At 47.6% G+C, this 26,879-nt stretch overlaps 2 protein-coding genes across 2 annotated transcripts; both read right to left on the minus strand.

Moving 5' to 3' along the window:
* Positions 1–295: 295 nt before the first annotated feature.
* Positions 296–20,312, minus strand: PtA15_3A202 (uncharacterized protein; the record flags this gene model as incomplete). Its single annotated transcript, XM_053167148.1, has 10 exons — positions 296–592; positions 659–799; positions 879–1,112; positions 1,180–1,323; positions 1,390–2,076; positions 2,149–2,466; positions 2,530–2,696; positions 2,758–2,880; positions 2,943–3,176; positions 20,267–20,312. 10 exons carry the CDS (start codon positions 20,310–20,312, stop codon positions 296–298), a joined length of 2,391 nt encoding a protein of 796 aa, XP_053018393.1.
* A 3,395-nt stretch (positions 20,313–23,707) lies between these two features.
* PtA15_3A203 (uncharacterized protein) lies at positions 23,708–25,881 on the minus strand (the record flags this gene model as incomplete). The annotated part of the gene is made up of 3 exons (XM_053167149.1): positions 23,708–24,565; positions 24,630–25,517; positions 25,609–25,881. 3 exons carry the CDS (start codon positions 25,879–25,881, stop codon positions 23,708–23,710), a joined length of 2,019 nt encoding a protein of 672 aa, XP_053018394.1.
* Between the last annotated feature and the right edge of the window lie 998 nt (positions 25,882–26,879).

Below are 26,879 nucleotides of genomic sequence, written 5' to 3' on the forward strand. Positions count from 1 at the left end.
TGATCTCTTACGTGTTCACTACGACCAGTTCACTTTTTTGTTATGGTGCAGCCATCTGATTCCAAACCATTTTCATTATTCAAATTTCTTAGACAGTTGAACCCAGAAAAAACATTGGCTATTGGTGTTCCTGGTGGTCATAGTTGCAGCTGTCATGATTGCCAGACAGTCTCTAGAGCAACCTATAGATCACTACTGTGGGTGGTAATGGTATCAGAGTGGCGAACCCACCATTGGGCAATGGGGTGGGTTGGTCAAAATGTAAATTTATGCACCGTGAAGCAAAGTAAAATCCTCAATTTGAACATATTAGTAAGTTCTGTTCGAAAGCAGGGTTGGAGGCCTTAAGTGCGGCTCTCAATTGAACAGAAGGAGGGATGAAAGCCGGTTGATTGAGAAGATACCAGCAGATCCCTTCGGATAACTTCCTACAAGAAGGAGGTAAGCGGGAGTATGGTCCGGCGATGGTCCGGCCGGAGGAAGGATGATCGATTGAGAAAAAAGGGACCAGCAATGGCGGCAGGTCTACCAGACAGTTTTCAAAAAAGGCCATCGGACGACTGACTACTCGGTGTAGAAACGAAAGTACAAGCTGTAGAATAGGTCATAGTCAAAAGTCAGAGGGATAAAGCCAATCAAATTTCTCAGGTTGACTGACATGAGAGCTCGCCGGATTCTTGTTTCCTAGCTGCCATAATAACTTAGGAAGGCCCATCATCCATTGGCGCATCTTTTCTTGAGTTTCGGGCGTGAGGATGTCGAGCTCACATGCCATTTGGCAGCCAGGCAAATCATCCATCTGAAGAAGGCCCGGTCCAGCCACGCGTGAGATCAATCAATCAGGTTTGCTTGTTATCCTTTATAAGATGAGAACTTACGATGCACAGCCTGGCAAGAAAGTTGACTCCCAAAAATTTCAATTCTGAGTTCGGGCTCAGGCCATTCAAGTGGTCGATGAACGCTTCGACCACCCGGCTTGCCCAGCTTTCCCGCTCCGCTTTCGGGTTGTCACGCTGAATCAGGTCATGCTTCAATAGCGACCAAATAATCGGAAAGATTCCACAGTATGCCTCTGGGAGCATGGGTCCCGTGCTGCCATTCATGCTGATCACCTGGTTGCTTTTCGTCACCTCAGCCCTATGATCCTGGTAGAATAGGTAATCGAACGATCAAACTTACCTTATTCTCTAGTAAGTGTGTAATATAGTTTCCGACTCGGTTCAACTGAATGGCAACAGTATTGCTATAGTCCGGTTTGACTAGTGCCAACAGAGAAACTAGATCACAGTACATGAGATTCAAATTTTGTAACAGATGTTTCAACTTTAAGACTCCCGGTTAGCTCAGGGCATGCACCTCCTTTGGTTTAGTGACGAAAAATAATCTTACATCTGCTCCCTGTGGGATGATATCGTCGCCTCCGAAAATGAAATACGGTGACATCTTCATCAAAATTGTCTCTAGGGATTTGACGTCCTTGGGTTCGATGGCCAGATCAGCTGCCATACTAGCTTGCCATAATCGGTGCAAGGAACTGATTACACAATTTACTAGTTCTAAGCTGGGTGAAACTGAAGCCGCAGAAGACGAGCTGGTCAGCGTGCCTGAATTGGAACTGAGTTCGGCTTGGAAAGCAGCTGGGGCAGTATCCAAAAAGATCGATAACATCACTGGGTGCATAGTGCGCAGTAAATGCAGTGAGTTATCAGGAGTAGAGTGGCGATTGGTTGTTTGGTTTGCCGACCCGCTCGATTCGGCACTCAGGCCTGAAGGATTGGTAATGTTTTCTTGAAAACTATCAGGTTCTAAGAAGGCTTCACTAAAACGTTCGAACATATGACTGTTGGTGGAGTCGTAGCGCTCTCCATCGATGGTATAACTCGTGCTGGCTGATTCGTCTTGGGCATGAGGTTCAGATTCTGTCAACAAGACTCGAAAGGTGTCGAAATCACGTTCCTTGCGAAATGCACCCCGGAAGATCCACAGAGGCATCGAGTTTTTACTAGATTGTTGGTTGTCTAGGGAAGTCGCAGCGCGAATGAAGCGGGCCAAGGATTTTAGAACGGCCAGTTTGGACTGTCAAAATACAGAGAAGTAAGAAATCGCATGGTGGATAACCGCGTAGGAGGCAGGAAAATAAGTACTTACATTTCCTGAAAGCTGGTTGGAAGAAGTAGATGAGAGCCCTGGAGTAGCAGAATCTGAACCGATGGACAACAGCGATAGATACAGTTGGAGAAGTCGAAGACCGGGCTGTTGAGGAAGATTGGTGGATTGGGTATCTGAGCCGTTAAGTTGCAGATCGACACGTTTGTCCCGAGGCCAGCCTGCAACGATACAATCAGGAGCGACCTCAAGAAGGATATCGATAATATAGATTGCATCGACCCTGATGTCTGCAAAGATGTGGGATAATGCTGAGCTGGCAAAGAAAATGATAATCGAGCAGAAGGGCTTGAGAAGTGGCTGGATGTCGAAGGATTCTTAGTGAGTAGTTGATGTGGGGACGATCAGCTGATAGCAGCTTACCAGCTCTACCCGGGGTATAAACCAAGAAAAGAAGTTCTTGAGCATTTTTCGTACCGCCGCATTCTCGTCGCTGATCAAACAAGCACAGCTATGAATGATGGTGCCCAAGTTGAGACGCCATATTGTACGGTGGGCGTCCAAAATTTCGCGAAGCCCCTGCAACGCCTCTGTACCAACAAAAGACCATATAAACAGCGGGCCGGACTCAAAGTAATTGAATTAACTTGCCTTTCCGAGTGTTGGGGCTGTAATGCCTGAGACGAACAATTAGGTCGTCGAGGGTAAGGTTCGACCTGGTTGTGGGGACGGCGGTATTCTCGGTGCGAATTTTTTGGTTTGGGAGAGCAATGGCTAAAAATGATTCACATGTGGGTCAGAGCTAGTTGACAGTTTCTCAAGATAGCTGGACTCACTCTTGGCAGAGTATGAAGTGTTGGTTGCATTGTTGGCGATCTGTTTCCCCTTTCCGAGCTTGAGTTTCGCCTTGGTAAAGTCGGCAGCTCTGGCCTTCTTCTGCTTCTGACTCTTGGGCATCCTGGGAGGTGGACAAGCGGAGGTTTTTATGTCGGAGAAGAAGATAAAGACATGCGCCGGGAAGCTGGATGGGCCACTCGAGGGGGGGCTATCCCGTGGTACAGTTGACCCAACTTGCTTAAAACACAGAAAAAATCAAGGGTTTTCCCCCATAACAAAAAAAACAGACACGACTTTTCTCCAAGAAAAATGTTGAAACAAAAAACTGGGCCCCAGCACCACCACCAGCTTGGCTGTTGCCAGCTGGGGACAAACCACTGCTTGGAAGTACATCACAAGCCATCAAAAGCCAAACTTAACCAAGTCCTCCTTGCAGGGAAAGTAAATTGCCACCAGACATCAGGTAACATCAAGCAACAATGGCTGTTCACTTTTTTCCAGCTCTGCTACCACAACTAGGGTACAATGGCCCCTTTGTTTCCTATGGGGGGCTATCCATTTTGCCTTGAGCATTGCACACTATGAATATTCAAAACAAGGGCATACCCCCCAAATTTGGGGTTCCACACATTGTGAAAGTCACAGGATGTGAAAGGCCCCAAGGAGAATTAATGAGACTCACCCAAATCTGCTTGAATGCACTCGTTAATACAAAAAGAGCATTGGCATTGGCATTACATGCATACTGACGCCAGTGTTACTCACATGACAGATTATTGTACAGGTTTGTTTGGCCCCTAGAGGCTATTTCTTTAGTTATATGTAGATCTGACTACAAACAAGCAGGAGCAAGGAGTTGGGAAGATAACAGAGAGAGACAGTTAAGACCAGAGGAGTATGTGGCAACAAGTATGGCAATTTATTTTTCATGGTGGTGGGGGTGCTTGCCCGAAAGCATCGTGCAAAATCCTGGTGCAACTTGAAGCTTCAGCTCTGTTAAGTTCAGATTCACTTGTGCTCAAGCTGGTTCAACTTGAAGCTTCAGCTCTGTTAAGTTCAGATTCACATGTGCTCTGTTAAGTTTAGATTCATGTGTGCTCAAGTCCTCAGAGGATTTGTGTGCACTCAAGTTTTCTGTGGTGTGTGCCATGTCAGTGGAAGAATTCCAGGACCCTGGAAACCCCCTATGGAGGTGGGTAACCAAAATGTATGAATGTTTTGGCCAAAATCAAAAAGGGTACTTGCCAGTATGTATGAATGGCCTTTTTTTGGCATACAGGTACACACAGAAAATGTATTGTTTTCTTATGGGGTTGGGGGGTTGGTAACAAAATTTTATGAAAGTTCAGAGGGTTGACCAAAAAAGTGTTGTGAGTGGAGCTTGCAAATAGATGAGTTTAATAAAGGTAGGAAAACATACTTAGTCTATGTACAACTGTCTCTCACATGTGTTGCAGTTGAGATATAAGACTATGTCACAACAAAAAGCTCCCCGGATACCCCCTCCCCCCCCCCTTGGCAGCAAGTTACTTTATTTTCATTTTTTTTACTTAAGACACTACTGGTGGCCTACACACAAAACCAGTATGAATGCCTTTTGAAAATGTATGGATTTTGGCCAAATCTCAGTTTTTTGGTTACCCCCCTCCATAGGGGGATTCCAGGGTTTTGGAATTCCTGTTGATCTGGAAATTCAGATCTGAGCCAACAGATTTCAGATTTTGCAGGGAAATCTAGGTCCCTGAAGATCCCCAAAGTGACCCAGAGTTCCAAATTTCAGATTTCCCTGCAGAATCTCAAATTCCAGATTTATTCCAAGTTGACAGGAAGTCCTCCAGTTGAGTCTGGGAGCCTCCCAGATCTTAATGGTGTGCTCATGGCCATTAGGGGGTTTCAAAGTTGGCCAAGTGTGACTTGCGTGAAATTTTGCAAGTCAGTGTTCAAGTTTATTCTTGAACACCAAGTTGCAAAGTTGCATGCAGGTCACATTGTACTAAGCCCCCTAAGCCTTCTTGAACATCTTTTTGCAAGTTGGTCATCAAGAACAGCCTTGAACACCAACTTGCAAAAGTGCATGCAAGTTGCAATTGTCCAGCTTTGAATCCCCTTATTATATGCAGCTGGAGGTGCTGAAACCAAAACAGGTAGAAAATTTGAAGAAATGGGAAATCTTAAAAATTGAAAAAATTTACAATAGGAACCCCAAGCCTTTGGGTGGTACAGTGCAAAATATTGCACTGCAGGGGTATCAGGCCTATATTTCATCAACTCTTGGTTCACCCAATGTTTACTTTTGAAGTAGCAACAATGCAAACTTTGTTTTGTTCTCATCAATTTTTTGCTTGGTTGTTTTTATTCATTTTACATTTCTCATATTTCAGGCCCTGTTTGGAGCCAATATAATCTGGGCAATATATAACTAGCTAATTCCCTCCTTGGGAGCAAAGCAACCTCTGAAGGAGGGACTTACGTGCTAAGTCAACCCCGCGGAAGTAGTCCATTCTGCCAGCTGGGCATTCACTGGCTTAGGGTTAGGGTATGACTTACTGAGGCAAGGTGTTGCCTGGGTGGCATGCTCAAAGCTTGAGCTTCTCAATCATGTGAGCGGGCCCAATAGCTACTGCCTAGTAGATCCCCAAGCCGGCTCCATGTGGGCTAAGGGGAGTTAGCTACCTCCTCACTTTGGTTGCCGCTACCTTTGCTCAGGAAGCTTAAGGTTTCTGGGGTCCTCCTTCTGGGAAGGAGAGTGAGTCTGGCTCTAGGGGGGTTGTGTCAACCCTCCTTTCTGCCGCTAAACTCTTAATGGTTCCATGTTTCTTAGGTGATTAACACTCTAAGGTCAGAGCCCGCCGGGCGGGTGGGATCCACAACTGGGTGGGTGGGTGGGGCGCAAAATTTACTTTGGGTTTTGACGGAAGGGAGTCGGCCGGAGAGTACGTTAAGGTTCTGGTCGGCGATCCTGAATCTATTTTCTCCGGTTCCTGCCGGCGACACTGGTCTGTGGGCGGGGAACTGCAGCCGCATCTTCTCCCCGTGCTGAGGTCTCCGCGCCTCCTGGCGCTCTGCGCCTGTAGCGCGCGTAGATTTGGTTCATTGGGCACTGCTTCATGGATGTTGCGCACATCCGCTTGCTCCTGTAAACTTTCAAGAATTAGGCATTTTGGTGGGAAATTTTTTGAAACCAATCTCCCACACAAGCTTTTGAACCTTTTTTGCCCTGATTTAAATTTCTGGGATGGATTAAGCTGTCCCCATCTTTCTACTATTTTTTCTCACCATCAACTCCTCTGGTTGAGCTGCATTAATCAAAGTTGTAACATTATCAATTTCAGATTCTGTACAGTGCAAAATGTGGAATACACAATGAAGTGGATGCTTGTCAGTCACTAAAAAGTACTTCATGGGGCACCCAAGGCCCCAAAAAATTTGGAAAATATGTAGAAAGGAACTCCATGATTTTGTGCACATTTTGCTCCCCCAACAAATTATTACCTGGTGACAAATCACCAGGAAAATAAAATAGTCAGTTGATGACAAGTGACATTACACCAGCTCCAGCCAGCTACCCACCATCTATCCAATATCTATCCACTATCTACCCCAATCTCCCAACCATCTCCTCAACTTCAAAAATTTACCAAGGAGGTCCTGTTCAGTTTTTGATGAGCCCAACTGATCCTCAGTTCTGTCCTTTGGTACCCAGCTCATACTCAGCTTTTTTGCCCAGCTCATACTCAGCTTTTTTGCCCAGCTCATACTCAGCTTTTTCACACTGCTCACTCTCAGAATTGGAATAAAGCCTTTTGACTAGTCCTTGCCCAGGTGATGCTCAGCTTTGTACTAGTCCTGGCGCAGCTGATTCTCAGCTTTGTAGCAGTCCTTGCTCAGCCTTTTCCTAGTCCTGTCCCAGCTGATGCTCAGCTTTGACCCAGTACTGGGCCAGCTGGCCAGCTGATGCTCAGCTGAGCCAGGCCAGAGAAAAAGATGGGAATCAGATTGGACAGGACCAGAGCTGAAAATCAGCTAGGCTAGGGCAAAAGCTGAGCATCAGCTGAGCCACGGCCAAGGCTGAGCATCAGCTGTGCCAGGGCCAAAGACGATCATCAGGTGGCCGGTGCTAAAGCTGAGCATCAGCTGGGCCAGGGAAACAACTGAGCATCAGCTGAGCCAGGGTAAAAGCTGAACATCAGCTGGGCCAGGGCCAAAGCTGAGCATCATCTGGTTTTGTCACATTGAGTGCTTTGATCCTGACACCTGTAATGTGAGCCCTAGATGTGCTGGTGGAGAGGAGCAGCATTGGAGAAGTGTTGGAGCTGAAAACAAAGCTGTGTCATGTCACTTGCCATCAAGTGACTACTTTTTTTCCTGGTGAATGGTGCATCCAGAAAGGATTGAAAAACATCAATTTCTAATTCTGTACTGCCACAGTGCCACGGGGTTGACATAGTGCCCAAGTCCCTACTTTGAAGGCCTCCCTCAGTCCAATAGAGGGACTTAGTTAAGGTAGGCTAAATATACTCCTTTAAAAGTTGTAACCACACCTTGCTACCAGTTTCATCATCTTCCTCCGGCCAAAGGCTAGCCGCAGAGCATCTACAGTTATTGTTTTCATTATAAATTTTTCTGCTTTAGCTCCATTATCATCTATCTATATTTGCAATATTATCTTTCCTTGACACTCAACCTGGCTAGTCGCGGGGCGTTTACATTTATGATTTTCTTTATAGACGTGACCGCTTGATGGGAGCAATACAGAACAATTTCTAATTTGGGAATAGAGGGAAACTTCCAACCAAACTAACTTGGCCGTTTTGCAGTTGACTCGAGAAAAAGAGATGGGGATCACCTTGGGCTATGAGAATTAAACAGACTTGAATGTTGGGGAAACATTGTTCAAAAGTTTTTTTTGAAATGTTTGTTTGATGCGTGGTCTCCGAGCACCGTTGGCATCGCCGCAATAAATTGTCCCTTGCAAATGTTACATTGAGCTGTAGGCTTTTCAGGCCTCTTGGAAAGACTGAAAAGCTGGGCTACGCTGCAGAAAGCGGCGATTTTAGCGCAGCGCAGCGGGCGTCGCGAACCCCCCAGCCCAAAAAGCTGAAGCGGTAGCGTCACCGCGCTGCGCTACCGCTTTCTGCAGCAAAACACCACTATTTCCCTGGATGACATAGCGTAAGCGCAGCTGAAAAAGCGGCGCTTTCGCTGCGGGAAAGCGCAGCAATAGCGGTGTGCGCTTTCAACCGCTACTGGGGCGCTTTTGCGCGCTGCATCGCTTTTTAGCTACTACTTCTTCTGCACTTTTGGCGCTGCGCAGTTAATTCAGCTCAAAAAGCGAAGTCTTGGCCCCCGCTTTCCTTGCTACGCCTCGGGATCAGTCCCACAACCGCAGCACAAGCTGCGCTTGTGAGACTGAATGTGCCAATTTTTTTGCTCCGGCAGTCACCGGGACTGCTTGGTCTCATCCCAATTTGGAGATGGCACTTGGCACCCGCCGGCGGGTACCCGTCACACTTCAGCACACAATTCTATGCGCCTGCAGGTGCCCATGGCGGGTGCCAGGGGTTCCATTTTAGTAAAAATACATGCAGGGAGCTGCACGAGCGCAATGGGTACCTGCAAGCGCATAGAATTATGTGCTGAAGTGTGGCGGGTGCCAAGTGCCATCTCCATCCCAATTGCAGATTTCCCAGGACCCACATCACCTACCCAACTCAGTTTGAATTTCCAAATTCTATTTCCATAACCTTTTTTACCATCTATCCGGATAACCTTATTAATATACATGCTTCATTTTACAACCAAGACTCAGGGGGTGTAGTTCACTTTTTTAGTTTCTTTTTGAGTTAACTCTCTCTCTATTGCTGCTAACATGCAGTAATATTAGCTATGCTGCACTCATAAAGTGCTAAAAGCGGAAAAGCGCAAAAAGCGGGAACCCAGATTATAAAAGCGGGATCTGCCGCTGCAAATCCCGCTTTTTTAGCGAAGTGCCGCTGCGCTGCGCTACCACGCAGCGGTTTTGCGCTTTTGAGGTGCTTTTGTGGTCTGCTAAAAAAAAGGAATTTTCCCTCCATTTTCAAAAAGCTTAAGCGGTATAAGGATTGCCAAGTGAACCCGGGTACCCGCGGCGGGTGCGGGTACCGCCGCTGTTTTTTAGCAAATCTGGACACCCGCAATCCCACCCGGCACCCGCGGGCGGGTACCGCGGGTGTTTTTCGCGGGTACCGCGGGTACTTGCAGGGAAGAAATGTGCCTTCTCAATGACCAATGTGTGCCGGTCATCAAGAGGGAGGTGTGCCTTTGTTGTGACACAGATGTCACACGCATCTCCTAGACTCGCCGCAGCACGACCAGTGCTCCTCATCCGGGACAATCCCGGACTGAGGAGTGCACGACGTGGAATATATAGTCATCAAGCCGGTCATACCTGAATAGGTTATGAGCCTTTTATCTCTACCTTAAGGTACACACGACTTCTTGCGATTTTCCAATCTCGATCAATCACCCGACAGGCCGCCAATTCGACCTGACGGCCATATCTTCTCAACCGGTAGCTCAGACTAGAGCGTAATCAACCGTCATCGGGAGGATCTGCGTTACTTTGCCGAAACGCTGTGGGGTGCTCTGGGATAAGTAGACGTCAACTTTCCCCTTCTTACTCTCTGAACGGTGACTGCGGGCCTAACTAATTAAGCTAAGCGGACTAGCCATCCTGCTGATTAAGGTGTGGTGGCCCCACTAACCTGTGCAGAACAGTGAAGCCTCAACTTGCTGTTCTACTCCCTCCTTTTTTTTCTTCTCTCTTAGACTCTGAGCATCTTGCAGCGTTGCGGTGAGTGGCTCTTTTCTTCCCGATCTCGACTTCCACTTCGGATCCCTTCTTGTCTCGTTTCTTTTCTTTCTCTTTGTCTTCCAACCTGCGAAATGTCTACCTCCAATCACGACCTGGACGACTTCGTTCCCGATGGCGGCCTTTGGATGAGCAATCTTTTCGACTCAGTTGCCGGTTCCGCCACGGGAAACAGAGCAGCGGACGAAACCATTTGTGCCTCGACATCGGGACCTCGTGCGGTTTTGGCACCACCGACTCCTGGCTCTGCGATCAATGTGAACAGAAATGCACCCCCTCACCTGGGCCAAACGCAGACGACTGGTGTGACGAATCAACCACTCCCGGGGATTGGGAATGACTTGAGCCGGGCGCAGCAGGACTTCCTCGCGGCCAAGCTTCAACTTGAGCAGGCGAAGTTGGTCAGTCAAACGGCGAAGCTCATCAACAACCGTTGGAACAATGACAAACGGCTGGCGGCCAACGGAAACAACATGGCGCAATGGCTTCACCATTCACAAGAAATCGGAAATGCGCACATGTCAAGCGGCGATTTCTTTTTCAAACCAATCGAGAATCTTGTTTTCAAGAAGATTGCGCGAATGGTTGTTTTGGACGGGGTACATCAATCATTAGTTCCCGATCTGCAACGACTGAAGACAACACTCGAGATGCTCTCTTACCTGAAGAAGAAGTTTTCCGTTGTCTCTCGTGCAGCGCAGTTCAATGTTTGGAACAGATTTCTCAATTTTTTGGTCGACGACTCGGACGGTGTCGGCATGTCTTCAGCGATGTGGAACCTTTACACTGAATGGAATAACCTCAACGTGCGGATTCACTCGGATGCGTTTTTTGGTTTCATCTTCCAACAAGCAGTGATGCACTCTTCGGTTCCCTTCAAGAAGGATTTTGAACAACGCATCAAAAACGCCATGCAAAATGATGAGTCAAAGAACGTCCCGAAGTTCGACGCACTAGTCAACACTTTTGATGTATGCAAAAAACAGCACAAGGACTCGGTCTTGTCTGAAAATTCCTTGGCGACTGCGACAGCGCCTTTGGTTCTCTTGGCGACAAATGAAGAAACCGACTTTGATTTCAAAGCTTTTCTGGCGGACGTGCCTGAGGAGAACTGGCCAGATGCGTTAGATTTTTACGCAGCGACGGCACACCGCTGCTGGCAGTGCAGAGCTATGGACCACTATCTCCGGGACTGTCCGCAACGGGTGAAATTGAATCAAATCAACAAGTGACTGCGTGGACCTGGTGTCTTACCCTTTCCCCTTCCGGCCCATCGCAAACAGGCCACGTTTGTGGGCTCTCTCTACACCCATCCGAATCAACCCAACATACCTGGCCATTCCAACCCTTGACACCCTCCCCCCATGTCCCAGTTTCAAGTTCAAGCCAAGCGTCTCGCCGACCTCTACCGTCCAAAGTATGCCAACCCGACCGGCCACCAGGGCTCGACGTCTCACACAGGCAATGCAGCAAGCGTTTTGACTGGGGGGGGAGGGGCTTCTGCGCAACTCCTGGAAATCGGCGATGTACCGGACGATCTAGACCAGCTAGATTTTAAGAACATGCCGTTGGGGGAAGATGTGGTGAGTAACCCGGCCATTTTTGATACTGGTGCATCCCATCACTTCACTGGGATGCACCATCTTCTTCACAATTTCAAGTGCTTGTCTAAGCCCTTGCCGTTATCGGTAGCTACCGCCGCCAATCATTCCTTCATCACGGGCATGGGAGAACTCCACTTCCGTGAACCAAATGGACGGGTGATTGCAATCCGCGGAGTCCTGTACTGTGAGGATGCCCGCTCTACGCTAATATCCATGGCTGCTCTGCGCAAAACTGACACGTTGGTGTTTTATGATAACGTCAGAGACGCCTTTGACATATACTCAAAGTGCGGCATATTTGCGTTCTGTTGTGTGATGGAGCGGAGACGCAACCGGTGGTACATCCCACATCCTATGATTCAAAGTGATGATGTTGGCGGCGGGGCAACGGGCAATGTTTCTGTGTTCTTCTCATCTACCTCTCATGTCTCCTCCAATCTCTCTAAAAACAGTGGTTCCCAGTCAAGCTGTTCTGATACTCTTTTCCCATGTCTCCAATCAAATTCTTCTTCCTTTTCTCAATCCATCCTCTGTGACCCGATTTCTCTTCATGCTTTGCCATCTCATTCAAACCTCACAGTTTCTCTTTTCAACTCTAAAGCTTGGAATTCAAACTCCTGTTCTACTCAGCCTGAGACAATCATGGAGGACTTATCCTTCCAGGCAGCGAAGACAAAAGAAACCGGTACTACTCTTTTTAAAGAGCCGGTTCCTCAAATTCCAGCCCGTGTATGGAGCCAATCATCTCTTACAAACAATGAGAAAAGACTCCTGTTCTGGCATCAAGTTTTTGGCCATGCTAGTCTGCGGGTGATTCGTAGACTAATCAAAGAAAATGTGGGCCTAGGTTTACCCAAGGAGTTACCGCCTGGCTCCATCCACTGTCCGACCTGCATGGTCAGCAAGTCGACCAAACTTAATCCGCTGGGGCCTGGAGACCGCAAAGCTGAAAAGATGGAGATCTGGGCTGCCAATCTTGTTGGTCCTTTTGAAATTACGGCAGTAGACGGAGGCAACTATATCCTCACGATGCGTGATGTTGCAACGGGCTACAGTTTTTTGAAAGTACTCAAAGCAAAGTCAGACGCCAAATCGGCCATCATGGACATCATAAATCAACTGGAACGCACCACTAATCTCTGGGTTAAGATTTTGCGGAGTGACAACGGCGGGGAGTTTGCCAATAAAAAACTGGAAGAATTTCTTACGGCAAAAGGGATACACACAGAAAGGGCACTACCTTATCACCATTATCAAAATGGCATGATAGAGCGCTTCAACAGGACAATCCAAGCCATGAGCCGCACAGTTCTGGCAGATAGCAACCTGCCACAAAACTTCTGGAATTATGCGTTCCTGTGGGCCGCTCACATTTTGAATAGGATACCAAACAATTCCAGCGGCAAACGGACTCCGTTTGAAGCATTGTTTGGTGTTAAACCCCAATTTGATTCATTCCGTGCGTTTGGCAGCTATGCGTACATTCATGTGCCACCAGTGAAGCGACTAAAACTCGACGCAAGAGCTCTACGCGGCCAGGCCATTGGACATCTTGATTCCAGCAAGGGATGGTTGTTTTGGCTGCCGGAGGAGAAGAAATTTACATCCTCTGCAATGGCCCGTTTTGCAGACAACGAACAAACTCGTTTCATTGATGTGCCAACTACGGGGCAAGTTGTTCCAGAGCCGCCAAAGAAGTTATCTGTTGATTTTGTGATGAACTTGATAGAGTTGGGAGATTTCTTGCGGGAATACGAGTTTCACAATCAGGAACTGATTGTCGACAAAATAATCGAGCTCTGTCAATTCTATTTGATATCTGTACCCGCAACCTTCAAGCAAGCCATGAAGTCTCCTGAGAAGGATGCTTGGTCCAAGGCGATTGCAGTTGAACTGAGCAATCTGGAGCAAATGAAAGTTTGGCTGGTGGGACTGCGACCCCGCGACAAAAATATTTTGAATGGACGTTGGGTTTTTGCGGTCAAACCGGATGTAGATGGCTCAGGAGTACGCTTCAAAGCGCATTTTGTTGCCAAAGGTTTTACGCAAGTGGCAGGGACTGATTTCCTTGAGACATTTGCACCAACTGCAACTTTTGTGTCACTCTGTTTGTTGTTGACTGTGGCGGCAGCGCACAACTGGGCAGTACACAGTTTTGATTTTGTCGCCGCCTATCTCAATTCTCCTATTGATAAAGAAGTCTGGATAGAACCTCCGGAGGGGATGGTAGTACCGCTGGGACATGCTTTACTTTTGAAGAAAGCCCTGTACGGAACACGGCAAGCTGTGCGTTGCTGGTGGCTACACCTGAAACAAGTCCTGGATAATCTTGGATATATTCCCTTGCAATGCGATAACTCCCTGTATATTCTGCGGCACCCATCCAGTCATGGAGTGATTTGGTTACATGTTGATGATGGAGTAGTCACTGCATCAAGCAAAGAAATTCTGCAGAAGCTGGAAGCAGATCTCAGCAATATCCTTAAAATCAAATGGAGTTCCAAATTGGACGCTATTGTTGGTCTAAATGTACAGCGAAATAGAAGCGGTTTTACCTTATGTCAAAAACACCTCATCAAGGAGCTTCTGGCAAATGAATGGGATCAGGCGACTGTCTCAAAGACACCCTTACCACCAGGTTATAATGGTGTAACAGACCCAGATGGGGATCCCTTGCAAGCAGGAAAATATCTGTCTGTGATTGGTACGCTGAGTTATCTGGCAGTAGGGACGAGACCAGATATCTGTTTTGCGGTTAACTATCTGGCTCGGTTTGCGGCGAAGCCTGGTGTGGCACACTGGAAAGGTTTGAAGCATTTGATAGGATATGTTGCAGGTACAGCTGATAAACAACTATGCATTTTCCCGGTTGAAGACAACAAGCCTCTGAAGACTTTTTGTGACGCGTCTTGGGGTGGAGAGTTTGGTAGATCAGCTTACGGAGTCTTTATATCATTCCTTAACTGTCCAATATTGTGGGTGGTACGGCGTCAACAAGCGGTGGCCTCGTCGACGTGCCACGCAGAATACATGGCTTTAGGGGTGGCTACGCGCCAGACTTTATGGGTAAGACATCTTCTTTGTGACGTTCTTAAAACTGACTTTGTAGGACATCTGCACTGCAATAACCAATCAGCTATCAAGGTATCCACCAATGATGCGTCTAACAAAAGAACCAGGCACACAGATTGGGACTTCTACATCACCAATGAAGTGCTTTTCCAAAAGAAGACGGAATTACACTGGGTAGGTACTAAAGAACAGATAGCTGACATTTTCACTAAAAGTCTAGGTCCAGAAACTTTTGAGCGGTTGAGAACTTCAGTCATGGGAACGAATTAATTGGTTTTAATTTTTTTTATTATTGTCTTCTTTTCTTCTTCTTTTCTTCTTTTCTACGGGTTTCTCTTCTGCTTGTCTTAAGATTATATGTACAGCGGCGTCTGCGGCAAGAGGGGGGGTGTTGTGACACAGATGTCACACGCATCTCCTAGACTCGCCGCAGCACGACCAGTGCTCCTCATCCGGGACAATCCCGGACTGAGGAGTGCACGACGTGGAATATATAGTCATCAAGCCGGTCATACCTCAATAGCCTTCTTGATGACCGGTGTGGGCCGGTCATCAAGAGGGAGGGTGCCTTCTCAATGAGCTGTGTGTGCCGGTCATTGAGAGGGCTGAGTGAGACCCTCTCGATGACTGGCCTCTACCAGTCATTGAGAGGGTTGTGCACCTTCTTGATGACCAATGTGTGCCGGTAATCAAGAGGGAGGTGTGCCTTCTTGATGACCGGTGTGTGCCGGTCATTGAGGGGGTTGTGTAGCCCTCTCAATGACCAGAACCAACCGGTCATCGAGGGCCTCAAGAGGTGCTGCGGCACCTTGATCCAAAATACAGTGGCGGGTGTTGACCACGGGTACTGTCAGGGCGCGTCTCTAAAGTGGCGACGCCCTGAATGGAAAAGAACAAGATGTGAGTTCCTAAAGAGGAAAACACGCTTGACTCGACCGTGATACGGGAGGAGAAAGCCGCGCCTCCGTTGGAGGGGCTGGTAGGGCTTAGTCTTACCTGAACCTTTAAGGTGGTTCGTGAAACTCTAGCTTACCTTAAAAGGTAGCGAGTGGAAGAAAACCGGATGAGGTGAGGTTGGAGGTTGGTACGGAAGTGGAGCGGTGGAGGATGAGCGTAGTAAAAGAGAAAGGATATAAAAGGATATGAGACGCGAATAGAAGTAAAGCCCCGGTTGTTTGTATCAAACAAGATGGACGGGCGTAGTATTCTAATAATGATCTGAGGAACCTCCTTTTGCTCGGAGGTCCCAGGTCTTTATAGCCTAGGAAACTGGACACGTGTAGGCTTCATGTCCTCACGGTCTTCTTGTTTGATCACAATCCACACATAGAACATTCGCGTGGTTGTGCTCACTCAAGCACAACAACTGGTGAGAATCACCTAGCCAAGCGTGACAACCAACAGCAGGGATTCACATCTGGTTGAATCCCCAGCTTGTTTGGGCTTATGCGCGCACGCGTCATCTGTGGTGCGTGTTGTTCCTGGAATGGCATTTGGCGCGCACCCGTCTTCTGTGGCGCGTGTCGTGTCAGCGTTGGCACTGTCTGGACTAGCCAATGGCTGACAGGTACCTGGGTTTTTTTTCGCCAAATTCCAACACCCGCACCCGCACCCGGCACCCGTGGGTGGGTACCCGCCGTAAGGCCGCGGGTGCTGGGTATCACTTGGCAATCCTTAAAGCGGTAGCAAAAAAGTGCAGCGCAGCGAGCCCATTTCTGCTGCGCTGCACTACTTTTAGTGCAGCAGTTTCAGCCTTGTTTTTGGGGATTCCTTTGTGAAAGTGAGTTCAAGTGGATGGCGGGAACGCTTTGAGTTAGCAGGGATTTCAATGAATGTTTATGATAGGGATGAGAATCATACCTCCGGCATTGGTTTCTACTTTTGTTCCAGCCTGCACAATATTTGATAATGTGAGCCAGGAATCAGATTTTTACAATGCAATAAGCAGAAGGTTACTGACCCGTTCTTTTTTCCTGGATTCTTGCAATTGCAGCTAGAATTGTTAGATCCGTGCAGGAGGTCAGTTCCGGCAATTGCTTACTCCAAGAAGCACTTGAATTTGAGGCAGGCCTATTATGCGCAAATCTGTTGAGTTTTGAACTTGTGAGACCAAAATGGGGTCTGAGAAGTGAAGCAAGAATATGGACAGTGAGATGGGGATTTCTCACTGGACCGGCTCAAAGGGTGTAAGAAGAAGGAGATGAACCAATGGGTTGATTGCTTTGGACTAGGCTATGGTTAAATAGACTATGTACATGGCATCAACTTGTGGTTTGAGAATAATGATGAATAAAATAATAATGAATTTGAAAATTCTCAACTCAGTGTAACATGTCAAAAGGTACATTGATATCCCCATCAGAGATGCGTGCAATCTAGAGGATAAGCAGTAAACAAGGAAAGCTAACAGTCTAATCTGAGCAGGGATCAAAGTCTACAAGATCAGTAAGAAAGAAGCATGACCGTGAATAAAAGACAGACCACATAGAAAGGGGGCAACATGAGTGTTGGATAGCTTTGATCTGAAAACAAGCCCATAGAGGAGGATAAAGCAGGTGGAATGGAGGGAGAAGGGAAAGTGAAGGGGTTTTAGGGATGAGTGGAAAGACAGAAATCCAACAAAATCACTTGAGGTCAGATTGTTAGTTTGAAGTGAGTTGAAAGTCACAAGCAGAACCTTACATATTGAGGTTGGTGAATCAGATAGACAGGTAAATGAGGAAAAAAGGTGAGAGGACCAAGTCAATGCTATCCGGTTTTCTTTCTGATGAAGCCCAGTGGTTTGGTGGAGGTTGTTGGGATCTAGGATTCAGGATGAGGATGAGGCAGACGGGGAGTTGTGCAAGGTGTTATCCGGCTTTCACGGATTGTTTTGGGTGGTTGCCAAGGGTTTGGGGGACTTCAGGTCCAAAACCTTCATATGCTTATGGAACTGATACAGCCAATCCAAAAAAGCTTGGATTCCTTGGAGGGAATTTCCAGCAGAAATTCATTTTGGATTTGCCAACCTATGTGCATCCAACATCAAGGTTGGACACAGGATATTCAGACCTACAAGCGCAGTCGCTTGCAGGATTCCACAAACAAAGCTGTTCAGTAGCAAAAAACAACACACCAGCCACTGGGACCAGCACCATCCAACCTCGCAACCGGCAGGAGAGGGGCATCCAGAGTAAAATCAGCTGAATCACTCAATTCTGAAATCAGAATGGAGAAAAAATAAAAGGAAGTGGCTTATTGGATTTACTTGGCTACTGTATATGCAACCTGCATATAAGAATGAGGTGGGCATGAATATACATATGTCCAACCTTGACAGCAATTATTGGCAAATCCAATACATAGTTTGGGTGGAAATTCCTCCCAAGGAAGCCAAGCCTTTTTGGATTGGATGTAATTATGCATAAATAGGGTAAACATGAGCTGTCAGCCTGTAGGTAACTAACCGTGTCTGAGAGGGTTGTTACTAGCAAGATGATAGTGTAAGATGCCAAGGATGGGCCAATGGGTTCGTGGTAAGACCTGTAAAAGGTTTCACTCTATCAGTAATCTTTACTGAGAGGCTTGCTCAATCAAGGCGCATCCAGATCAACACAGGGTGTTAATAGGCATCCAAGGAATAACTCAACTTGGGTTTGTGGTTTTACCTATAGAAAGGTAAGGGTAATCAAGAGTTGATGTTATTCCTGAATTGAAAGATGGGTGAGAATGAAGGCACTGTTTAACTATGTATGTGTTAAACCTTGCTATAATAATATTCTGAGGGATAAACATTCCTGGGAGGCGTGTTTATATAGAGGGGAAAGAGCAGGAGGGGATATGAGGCGCTTGGAGGCGCTTCAGGACCAGGGGGGAACTGGAAGCGCTCAAAGGAAGCAGATCCTCATGTGGATCAACATTGGAAATGATCAAGGCAGTGTAATGATCAGTACTGATCCTAGATCAGTAGCAGTGCACACTAGCTGATCATAACTAATCATTGATTCCATTCAATGCTCTTTGAATTGGATTACATCATGCATTTTTTATGTATTTATATCATAACCAATATGTTATGTAAATAGGGACTGAGGCGTAACAGGGGATAAATGAGTGATACCTGTCTTGGGGTATTTCACGTGTACAGTAGTATTACAATGTATTGTAATCTTACTGTTTGCATGTAACTTAACTCTTATAACAACAGTACATTATGGTAACTGTATTTAACTATGGTTACAACGGTGGGCCGCTACGCTACACTACGCTACAGGGCCACTTAGCGTTAGCGTAGCGGCAAAAAGTGCCCACCCATTTTGAGTAGCGTTAGCGCGCTGTTAGCGCCGCTACGCTGCGCTACTTTTCAGCGGCGCTAACAGCGCGCCAATTGTTTGTTAGTGTTAGCGCGCCGCTACAGTCACTACACTGCGCTACAGCGCTTTTAGCGGAAAAAAAGACCTTTTTTCAGCTAAAAGCACTGTGGCGCACCGTAGCGCGCGCTCTTTTGCGCCCTGCGGGTGTAGCGTTAGCGCAATTACGCGCATCTGCGCTAACAACTAAATTAGCTGCGCCCCCTTTGCGCGTAGCGTTAGCGCAGAGAAGGCGCAATTCCGCTAATGCTACGCTAAAATTCAGCGGAATTCCGCTACGCTACGGTTAGCGTAGCTGGCCCACCGTTGATGGTTATCTGTAATGTGATGTATAACAAGAGTACATTCTTAAGCTTGTATCTAATGATATACATATGTAATAAAGGTGTAAAAGGAATGTACTATAAGTAATGTGAACAATTGCAGGTACTTGGTACGTGTAAGGTACTGTGACATGTACTCTGTGGCTGACATGAGCCCAGTATGTAGACCCCTTGGCCGACCGGGTCAGCTGAAACATCCTGAGCACCCGGCGCTGGTTGACCGGTACTGCCATTTGTTGGCGGGTCTATGATTTTCCCGGTTCAGTACACATTCTCACTGGCCGGAAAATCTCAACCATGAAGACTTTGCAGTCTTGATTCGCTAAGAGGATTCCTTCCCAGACATCCAGACCGCAAAAAACACCGCTGGGCCCACAGTTTAATGGTCAAGAGCTGATGTTAAGGTCATTTGATGCAAGCCATACTTATTAAAAAACATACACCTGACGGACAAACAAGTAGATGATAAAATTAATGTTTTTATTGCCAAGTGCTCACCAGCATAGAAGGACCCTCCCACTTGTACAAAGTTTGAGGGGTGTCCCACAACCTGAGGGCCGGTGCGGGTTGGTACATAATATGACCAATAAGATTTTGAAGATCTAAGAATTTACTAGCTGGTGCTTTTCAAAAAAAAAAAAAAAACCTCATTAATGTGGTTGACTTTTGCTCTTTTTGTTTTGTTGAGGCCTATGTGTGAATTTGTGCGTGTGCATAGACAAGTGCAGATAAGAAACAAAAATTGGACACAAGTGTTGGGTGATGGCTGACTTGGATTTTATTATAAAGACAGGGTTTAAGGGCGGCTACGCCGCCCTGTGACTGATCTTATAATTTTGATACCACTAATAATGAATCAACAAATCAAAGGTACCACCTCCAAGGCCGTAGACCGCGATCAACCGTGATTCTTCTTGATCTAGACCATATGCCAAAGCAGCAGCGGTGCGTTTGTTGTTAACACAAAGAACATCCATCTTGGAAATTGCGCCGGCATCCTTTGTTGCTTGCCACTGGGCATTGTTGAATTAGGTAGGGAAGGTGTTAACTGCAAGCAAAAAAAAAAGGAAAGGGCTTGGTGACCACGTAAAGGCATTTCAGATCAGAAGAGAAGCATCTACTAACCAGTGTGTTTAACATCTTCCGTCAGGTAACCTTCATCTTTGGTCATCTAACGGCAAGGTCTCTGGGCCGGTCATTGTTATTGATCTGGGAACAACCAACTCGTGTTGTCTGCATGGGAGAGAGAGGATAAGCAACCGGGAAGACTTGGAGGGGCGCCAGAAAAGGTGTGACAGGATAAGCCACCGGGCAGACTCGGAGGGACGCCGGAAAAGGTTTCAGGCTGATAATGGCTAGGTACAAATGGAGGTGGAAATGGCTCAAGGTCTATTACTTAAGGGAGTTGAAAAATTGACTCCCAAGAATTAATAAATCGACTCCCAAAAGTCGTTTACGTTGCGCGGACCGCCTCTGGACATCCGTCCCCGGTCCGCAGGACCAAATTTTGACCCGCGCTCTTTTTGGGAGTGGGAAAATTAATTCTACTCTCCAGAATGGGAGTCGGAATTTTGATTTCAGAAAAAATGATGGAAAATAAAGAAAAATTTATATCTCGGTACTGGGGCGCCTAAAGCCGCCCAAAATTTTTACAGCGGCCATAAAGCACTCTGAATAGCACCTGATGAGCTTCACAGCATTGGCACACCCCAGGAAAGGGGTGTGATACTGTGGGTCTGATTTGGCGGATTTCCTACTAAGGAAATCCACCAAAGCGTTAGCTACAGTGCCCCAAAGCGCACCAAAATTTTACAGTGGGAATAAAAGCCTCTGGAAGGCACATGGTGAATTTTTTGACAGTAGGAAACCCCATGAAAGGGGTGTGCTACTGTGGTTCTCATTTGGCGGATTTCCTACTACAGAAATCCGCCAAAGCCTTTGCCACAGTGCCCCAATGTGCACCAAAGTTTATTAACTCTTGCGAAGGCGCTATCAACTGTGGCAGAGGGGCTATTATCTGTTGCAGAGGCAATTAGTAGCAGATATGACCAAAAGCCCCAGCTGCCTCAAAATTATTGTATGCTGGTGTGTTACTGCCTTGCAGCTAGCCATTTGGTTACAGGGTATTTTATTTCATGATCCAAAACTTTGGTGCACATTGGGGCACTGTGGCAAAGGCTTTGTCGGATTTCTGTAGTAGGAAATCTGCCAAATGAGAACCACAGTAGCACACCCCTTTCATGGGGTTTCCTACTGCCGAGAATTTCACCATGTGCCTTTCAAAGGCTTTCATTCCCACTGTAAAATTTTGGTGCGCTTTGGGGCACTGTAGCTAACGCTTTGGCGGATTTCCTTAGTAGGAAATCCGCCAAATCAGACCCACAGTATCACACCCCTTTCCTGGGGTGTGCCAATGCTGTGAAGCTCATCAGGTGCTATTCAGAGTGCTTTATGGCCGCTGTAAAAATTTTGGGCGGCTTTAGGTGCCCCAGTACCGAGATATAAATTTTTCTTTATTTTCCATCATTTTTTCTGAAATTAAAATTCCGACTCCCATTCTGGAGAGTAGAATTAATTTTCCCACTCCCAAAAAGCGCGCGGGTCAAACTTTGGTCCTGCGGACCGGGGACGGATGTCCAGAGGCGGTCCGTGCAACGTAAATGACTTTTGGGAGTCGATTTATTAATTCTTGGGAGTCGATTTTTCAACTCCCTTACTTAATCAGGTTTGGGGATGACCCTATCCTGGACACAACCTCAGAGTACATTGGAGAAGAATCCAATCCTGGCGGCACAATAAAATTATGAGTTTTGAAAAGGGGTGCAGTTTCCCATTTTTGGGGGGGTCACTTGCATGTGGAACAGGGACAAGAGAAAAAGGGGAAGGTGAATGTGTGCAAAGGTGGGAGGGGAAAAGGAAATTAATAATTGAGGTATGGGGGAGAGTATAAAAGGAGACGGGGTTGGATGATTGCAGGTCATTGCTTGGCTCTTGGTTGGCACCAATTGCTTGAAGAGCCAAGTGATCCAGGTCAATTGGTACAGCCATTCTTGAAAAGCTTGCAGGCTCAAGGCCGAAAAAAGATTTTTTTTTATTTCAGCCACAGGCCTGTACAGCTTCACTGAACAGGCAGTCAAAATCTCTTTGGGTGGCTGTTTGGCTCGATGAGGGTGCGGGCTGGCCACAGGGCAGGGGAGGGGGATGCGGCGAAGGGTCCGATGAGTGTAAAATTGGTCCAGGATTCCAATGGTCCAACCCTCGAGGCCCCAAAGTTAAAAACAAAGAAAGTAGTGATTTTCTTAGAGCATCCTTACCGGTGACTAGTTTAGCTCAAAATTAGCTAGTTTAGCCACCAATCTCAACCACACCGGGTCTAGCTAAGCCCAAGCTAAATTAGTGAGAAGCTTGAATTTCAGCTAACCGTCACTACATTTAGTGACGGTTAGCTCGAAGCTAACTGCCATTTCCCGCGCCCACCACCCCGCGCAAGCCGAACCGATACGGCTGAATCGCTGTTGCTAACTTAGTTTGCAACAGCTGCGAGTCAAAACTCGCGCCAACATAGCTCGACCGGTAAGGATGCTCTTACAATCACATTACTGTATGCAGCCTGTCATACAGGGGCTATACAGGCTTTGAGGCTGAAAATAGCAGTCCAAAATTTGGGCCTACCCAACCGCAAGCTTTTCCAGAATGGCTGTACCTGTATTTTGTTGACAACTCGGGGGAGGGGAGAAATGCTGCCAAATTTTGTTTTTGGTGGGGGCATCGGTCCGCTTAATGTTAAACCATTAATGGATATGTATGTATCTCAAGTTATGTGTAGGTGTATGTTTCTCTGAGAGCAATTAAAAGGTATGCATGTGTGTTAATAAGTATATATATAAGTTAGGAGGTTATTTTTGAATCGATAGCGATCCATCAGTCCACCTAAAAAACAAACAAAACAGTCGAAAAAAAAACGAAAAAGACGAAAGAAAGAACATCGAGACGAAGTCAGAACGAAAGAACACAGAACAAGTCGGGTTTTGTTCAAGATGACCAAATACGGGAGGGAAGAAAAGGCAGAAAAGAGTGGGGATTAGACTAAGGGGGGATAAAAACGACGATGAATTAGTGAACACTCCTAGTAAGAAGGTTATGATACAATTCAAAAAAAGATGGGGGAGGGGTTGACTGAGGGAGGAGAGAGGAGGAGATCCAAGCAACAAGTCCACGAAAAGACAATCCCTTCGGTATCGGTAAGCGGACACGAGGGCGTATGCTGAGAATATTATGATCACAGGGTCGAGGAGAAAAATGATGAGAATCCAGAGCTAGAGATGAATCGTGTATCCCGGGGTCCAACTGGTGGCGATATTTCCCCGACGTCACTGCGATCGATCCGGATGGCGATGGTGTAAATGTTTATGCATGCTCCAAAATATACTCCACTGATAAATCAGCACATTCGAATCACAATGATCCAGTCCATGAATGCCATTCAACAAAAAAAGAACGATGATAAAAAAGAGGACAACAGAAAAGTAAAGGGGCGCTGGGAAGGACAGTCGAAAGCAAAAGGGATTAATAGTTCGCGTCAATCATGTCTTCTTCGTCTTCTTCGTGGTGATTTTCAGAAGGGTCTTGACCAGTGATGTGCAACGAAACTTCATTGTCACTTCCGACGATAGAGCTATGGTTCTCTTCTTTCTCATCGTCTTGATCGCGGGAGAGGAGGTTGTAGGGGCCCGCTGGGGAGCTGTTAGGCCGGCGTTCGAGCTCGCCAAGACGATTGACCATGCGACCATTGATGAGTTCGAGCTCAGCAATCCGCTTTTTGAGCTGACAGAGTTCCTCGACAGGAGCGTTATCATGGCAGGCCTCGTTGGAAGAATGAGGGTGGAGAGCGTCGGCGAACTCAATTGTGGGCTGGCCGGTGAGGGGGCGAGAAGGGCCAGATGCGCGGCGATGGAAGGAGGCAGGATAGCCAAGAAAGACGGGAGGAGTGATCGGCGGCTCGGTCTGTCGTTGGCGTGTCTGCTGGTCGGACGGCGAGGAGTCGTAAACGCTCGGGCTAGATATCCGGATCGGCGAGAGGACCGAGTCCGGGTCAGAGACAGACGAATGGACCGACAACGCCCGTCGGGGCTCCGCCGCCCGCCCCGCCGGAATCGCAAGCAGGTTGCCGTGGGGGGATACCGGCGAGTGCAGTCGCGCCTCGCGTGCACTCGCCTCGAACGACTTCGGCGGCCCTAGTTCGGTAGTTCGAAGCATCGGCGGTAGCTTTGCCGGCTCACTCAGATGCTGCGTAAGCTGCGAGAGCGGCGGTAGGACGATCGGTGATGGGCTGAATCGTCGCCGATCCACTCCTACGGTGCATTGCATTTTCTCTCTCTCCTCGGGCTTTTCGCGATCTATTGTCGATCTCCTGTCAGTCGGGAACTGTTTCGAAACACAAAAAAGAATTAGTATGATCGCTGTTGATGTGTGTGCTAGAAGTACTCACTTGTTGGAAAGTAGGATGGTCATCCGTAGGGGATTGTTGATGATCATGAGGGATTTGATGCTGACGGCGGATGGGAGGGGAATAACCGGAGTTGGGTGATTGCAAGCGGGGAGCGAAACTGTCGGAGGAGACATGCGGCGTGGGGAGGCGTGGTGGGCCGGAGAATGCCCTAGTGACCGGGAAAGTGTTTTCGGTCGGGGTGGCCCTGGTGGGAGCGTTGAGGCTTTGCTTCCTGCGCTTGGGTTGCAGGACAGATTGGTCAGAGAGCGACAGCGGCTGGCTGAATGGGTCTGGGCCGCCCGGCAGGCTCTTGCGGGTGGAGTGAGTCTTTGCTCTGAAGAGTGAGCCCGGCTCCGAGGGTACCGATTGGGAGTGCCCAATGTGGTGAGAGGGCAAATTGAGCGCTGATGAATTGGCGAGTGGCTGAGGGTTGAAGCGGAACACACTTCCGTTAGAATGGCTAGGTCCTGCTTTACGATAGGCTTGGTCTGGATGGAGATAGGCTGGAGCGGTATTAGCTGATGAGGGCGGCGAGTCTTGGGTGTTGTTGTTGAGCCGGGAGGTTGCCTGCTGTATGAGGTTTGGCTGTTGGTGGTGATGGTGATAGAGGGAGGAGGACGTGGGATGGATGGGGGTACTACAGGAACTGCTGCTGGTGCTGCTAGCACTGGTGTTCAGTCTGCCGGGATGATGGCTGCCGGTGTTGGCAAGTGGTCGGGCCGGGCGGGCGGAGGCTGGCATCCTGTCTATGGCCTTGATCCGGTTCCGTGGCTTGATGACATTAGTCTTGAGGGAGATCGGCCGGGGCCGGCCCTTCATCTTCTGAAATAGAGCACAGGCGTTGCAGAGTGTGGCGCCGGATTGATTCCTTCGCCAGAGCGGGGTAGTCTATAACATAACCCATCATGAAGGTCAGAAATACTCTGTTGAAATTGACGTAAAAGAATGAAACAGTCTTTGAATTAGACGGCCCACCCACCTCAGTTTCACAGTTGGCGCATATTGGAGAACTGCCGGATGGCTGACGAGCTTTCTGAGGAGTGGATGCTTGCTGCTGGGGAGTACTCCGGGGTACTACCGTTGCAGTGCTGCTGCTAATTGACGGCTGGCGAATCTGGTGTGATGCTTCTTTTGCAGGCTGGGATTGGCCTGCAGGTGGCTGTGGCTTGGTTTGTTTCGCGTGCTGATGACGTGGTTCGGTATGCGATGGTGGGCGGGTTGATTGAGGATGTTGATAGGATGGTGAAAACATTATTCGGCTTTGGAAAGGTAATTACAGCTGTTTTGCGTATGAAAGGAGTGGAAACAATATTTTTCGAAATGTTGTTAATCAAAAGAGCGAAGGCTTGGAAGGGATGGACGGGTAAAATTGCTTGTTTGTCGTATTGTGGGATGGATGGAAAAAAATAAACTGCACGCGGTAAATAGTAAAAAAGAGAGACGATGAGAGACTGCCGGCTAAAGTCTGAAGCTAGGGATGGGCTTGAACAGAGTTTACGATAATAGTCTCAGAGGATGGAATTAATGTGGACGATGAAATCTCTAGGGATGGATGAGGAGCCGGAGAGGGGGAGGTACCGAAGGGGGGATTGAAGAAGTTTGTGGCGAGAGACTGACTGATTGGGTGGGAGCGGAATATATATGACAAGGAGTGCTGGTACAATCCTTTTTCCTCTTCGTGGGTGTGAGATTTGGTAGAGGTATCCTGTTGAGCTGATTGCAATTTTACGTATGTCTGGCCCGGAGTGGTTGCTTTGGAAGTGATGACCGGGTGTTTGTAGGTGTTTGTCTAGGAGAGTGGATCCCGAAGTGGAGGGGCTGTTGGCGAGACGCAGTCGGGAGGGGGCAGGGTGAGACAAGAGGAATTAGATTTTATTTATGGCTGGTGTGACTTGGGCTTGCTTTGGATTGATTTGCCGGACTTTCAAGCTTACTGGTGGGTTATGTAGTCTTTTTCTAATCAACAATATCACCTAGACAAATATGTATCCCTTAAATGCCCCCTTAGACGGCGTGATTTGATTGGTCGGTCGGGCAAGCCGTTGGGTTTGAGGGATATGTAGATGATAGAAACATAGACAATCGACTTCCTCCGTCTTTCCTAGGGCAAATTTCTTGCCGAGCAAGAATCTTTAGTCTGTACTGTGCCGGTGCCCACACTGCCGCCGTCGAGAGAGATATCAAAGTCGTGAGCTCTTGGGCTCGGTTACCGATGGGGGATCGAGATTTTGTCTTCCAACGGGGTAACTT

This window comes from Puccinia triticina, chromosome 3A, assembly GCF_026914185.1.
Source record: "Puccinia triticina chromosome 3A, complete sequence".
Lineage (NCBI taxonomy): Eukaryota > Fungi > Basidiomycota > Pucciniomycetes > Pucciniales > Pucciniaceae > Puccinia > Puccinia triticina.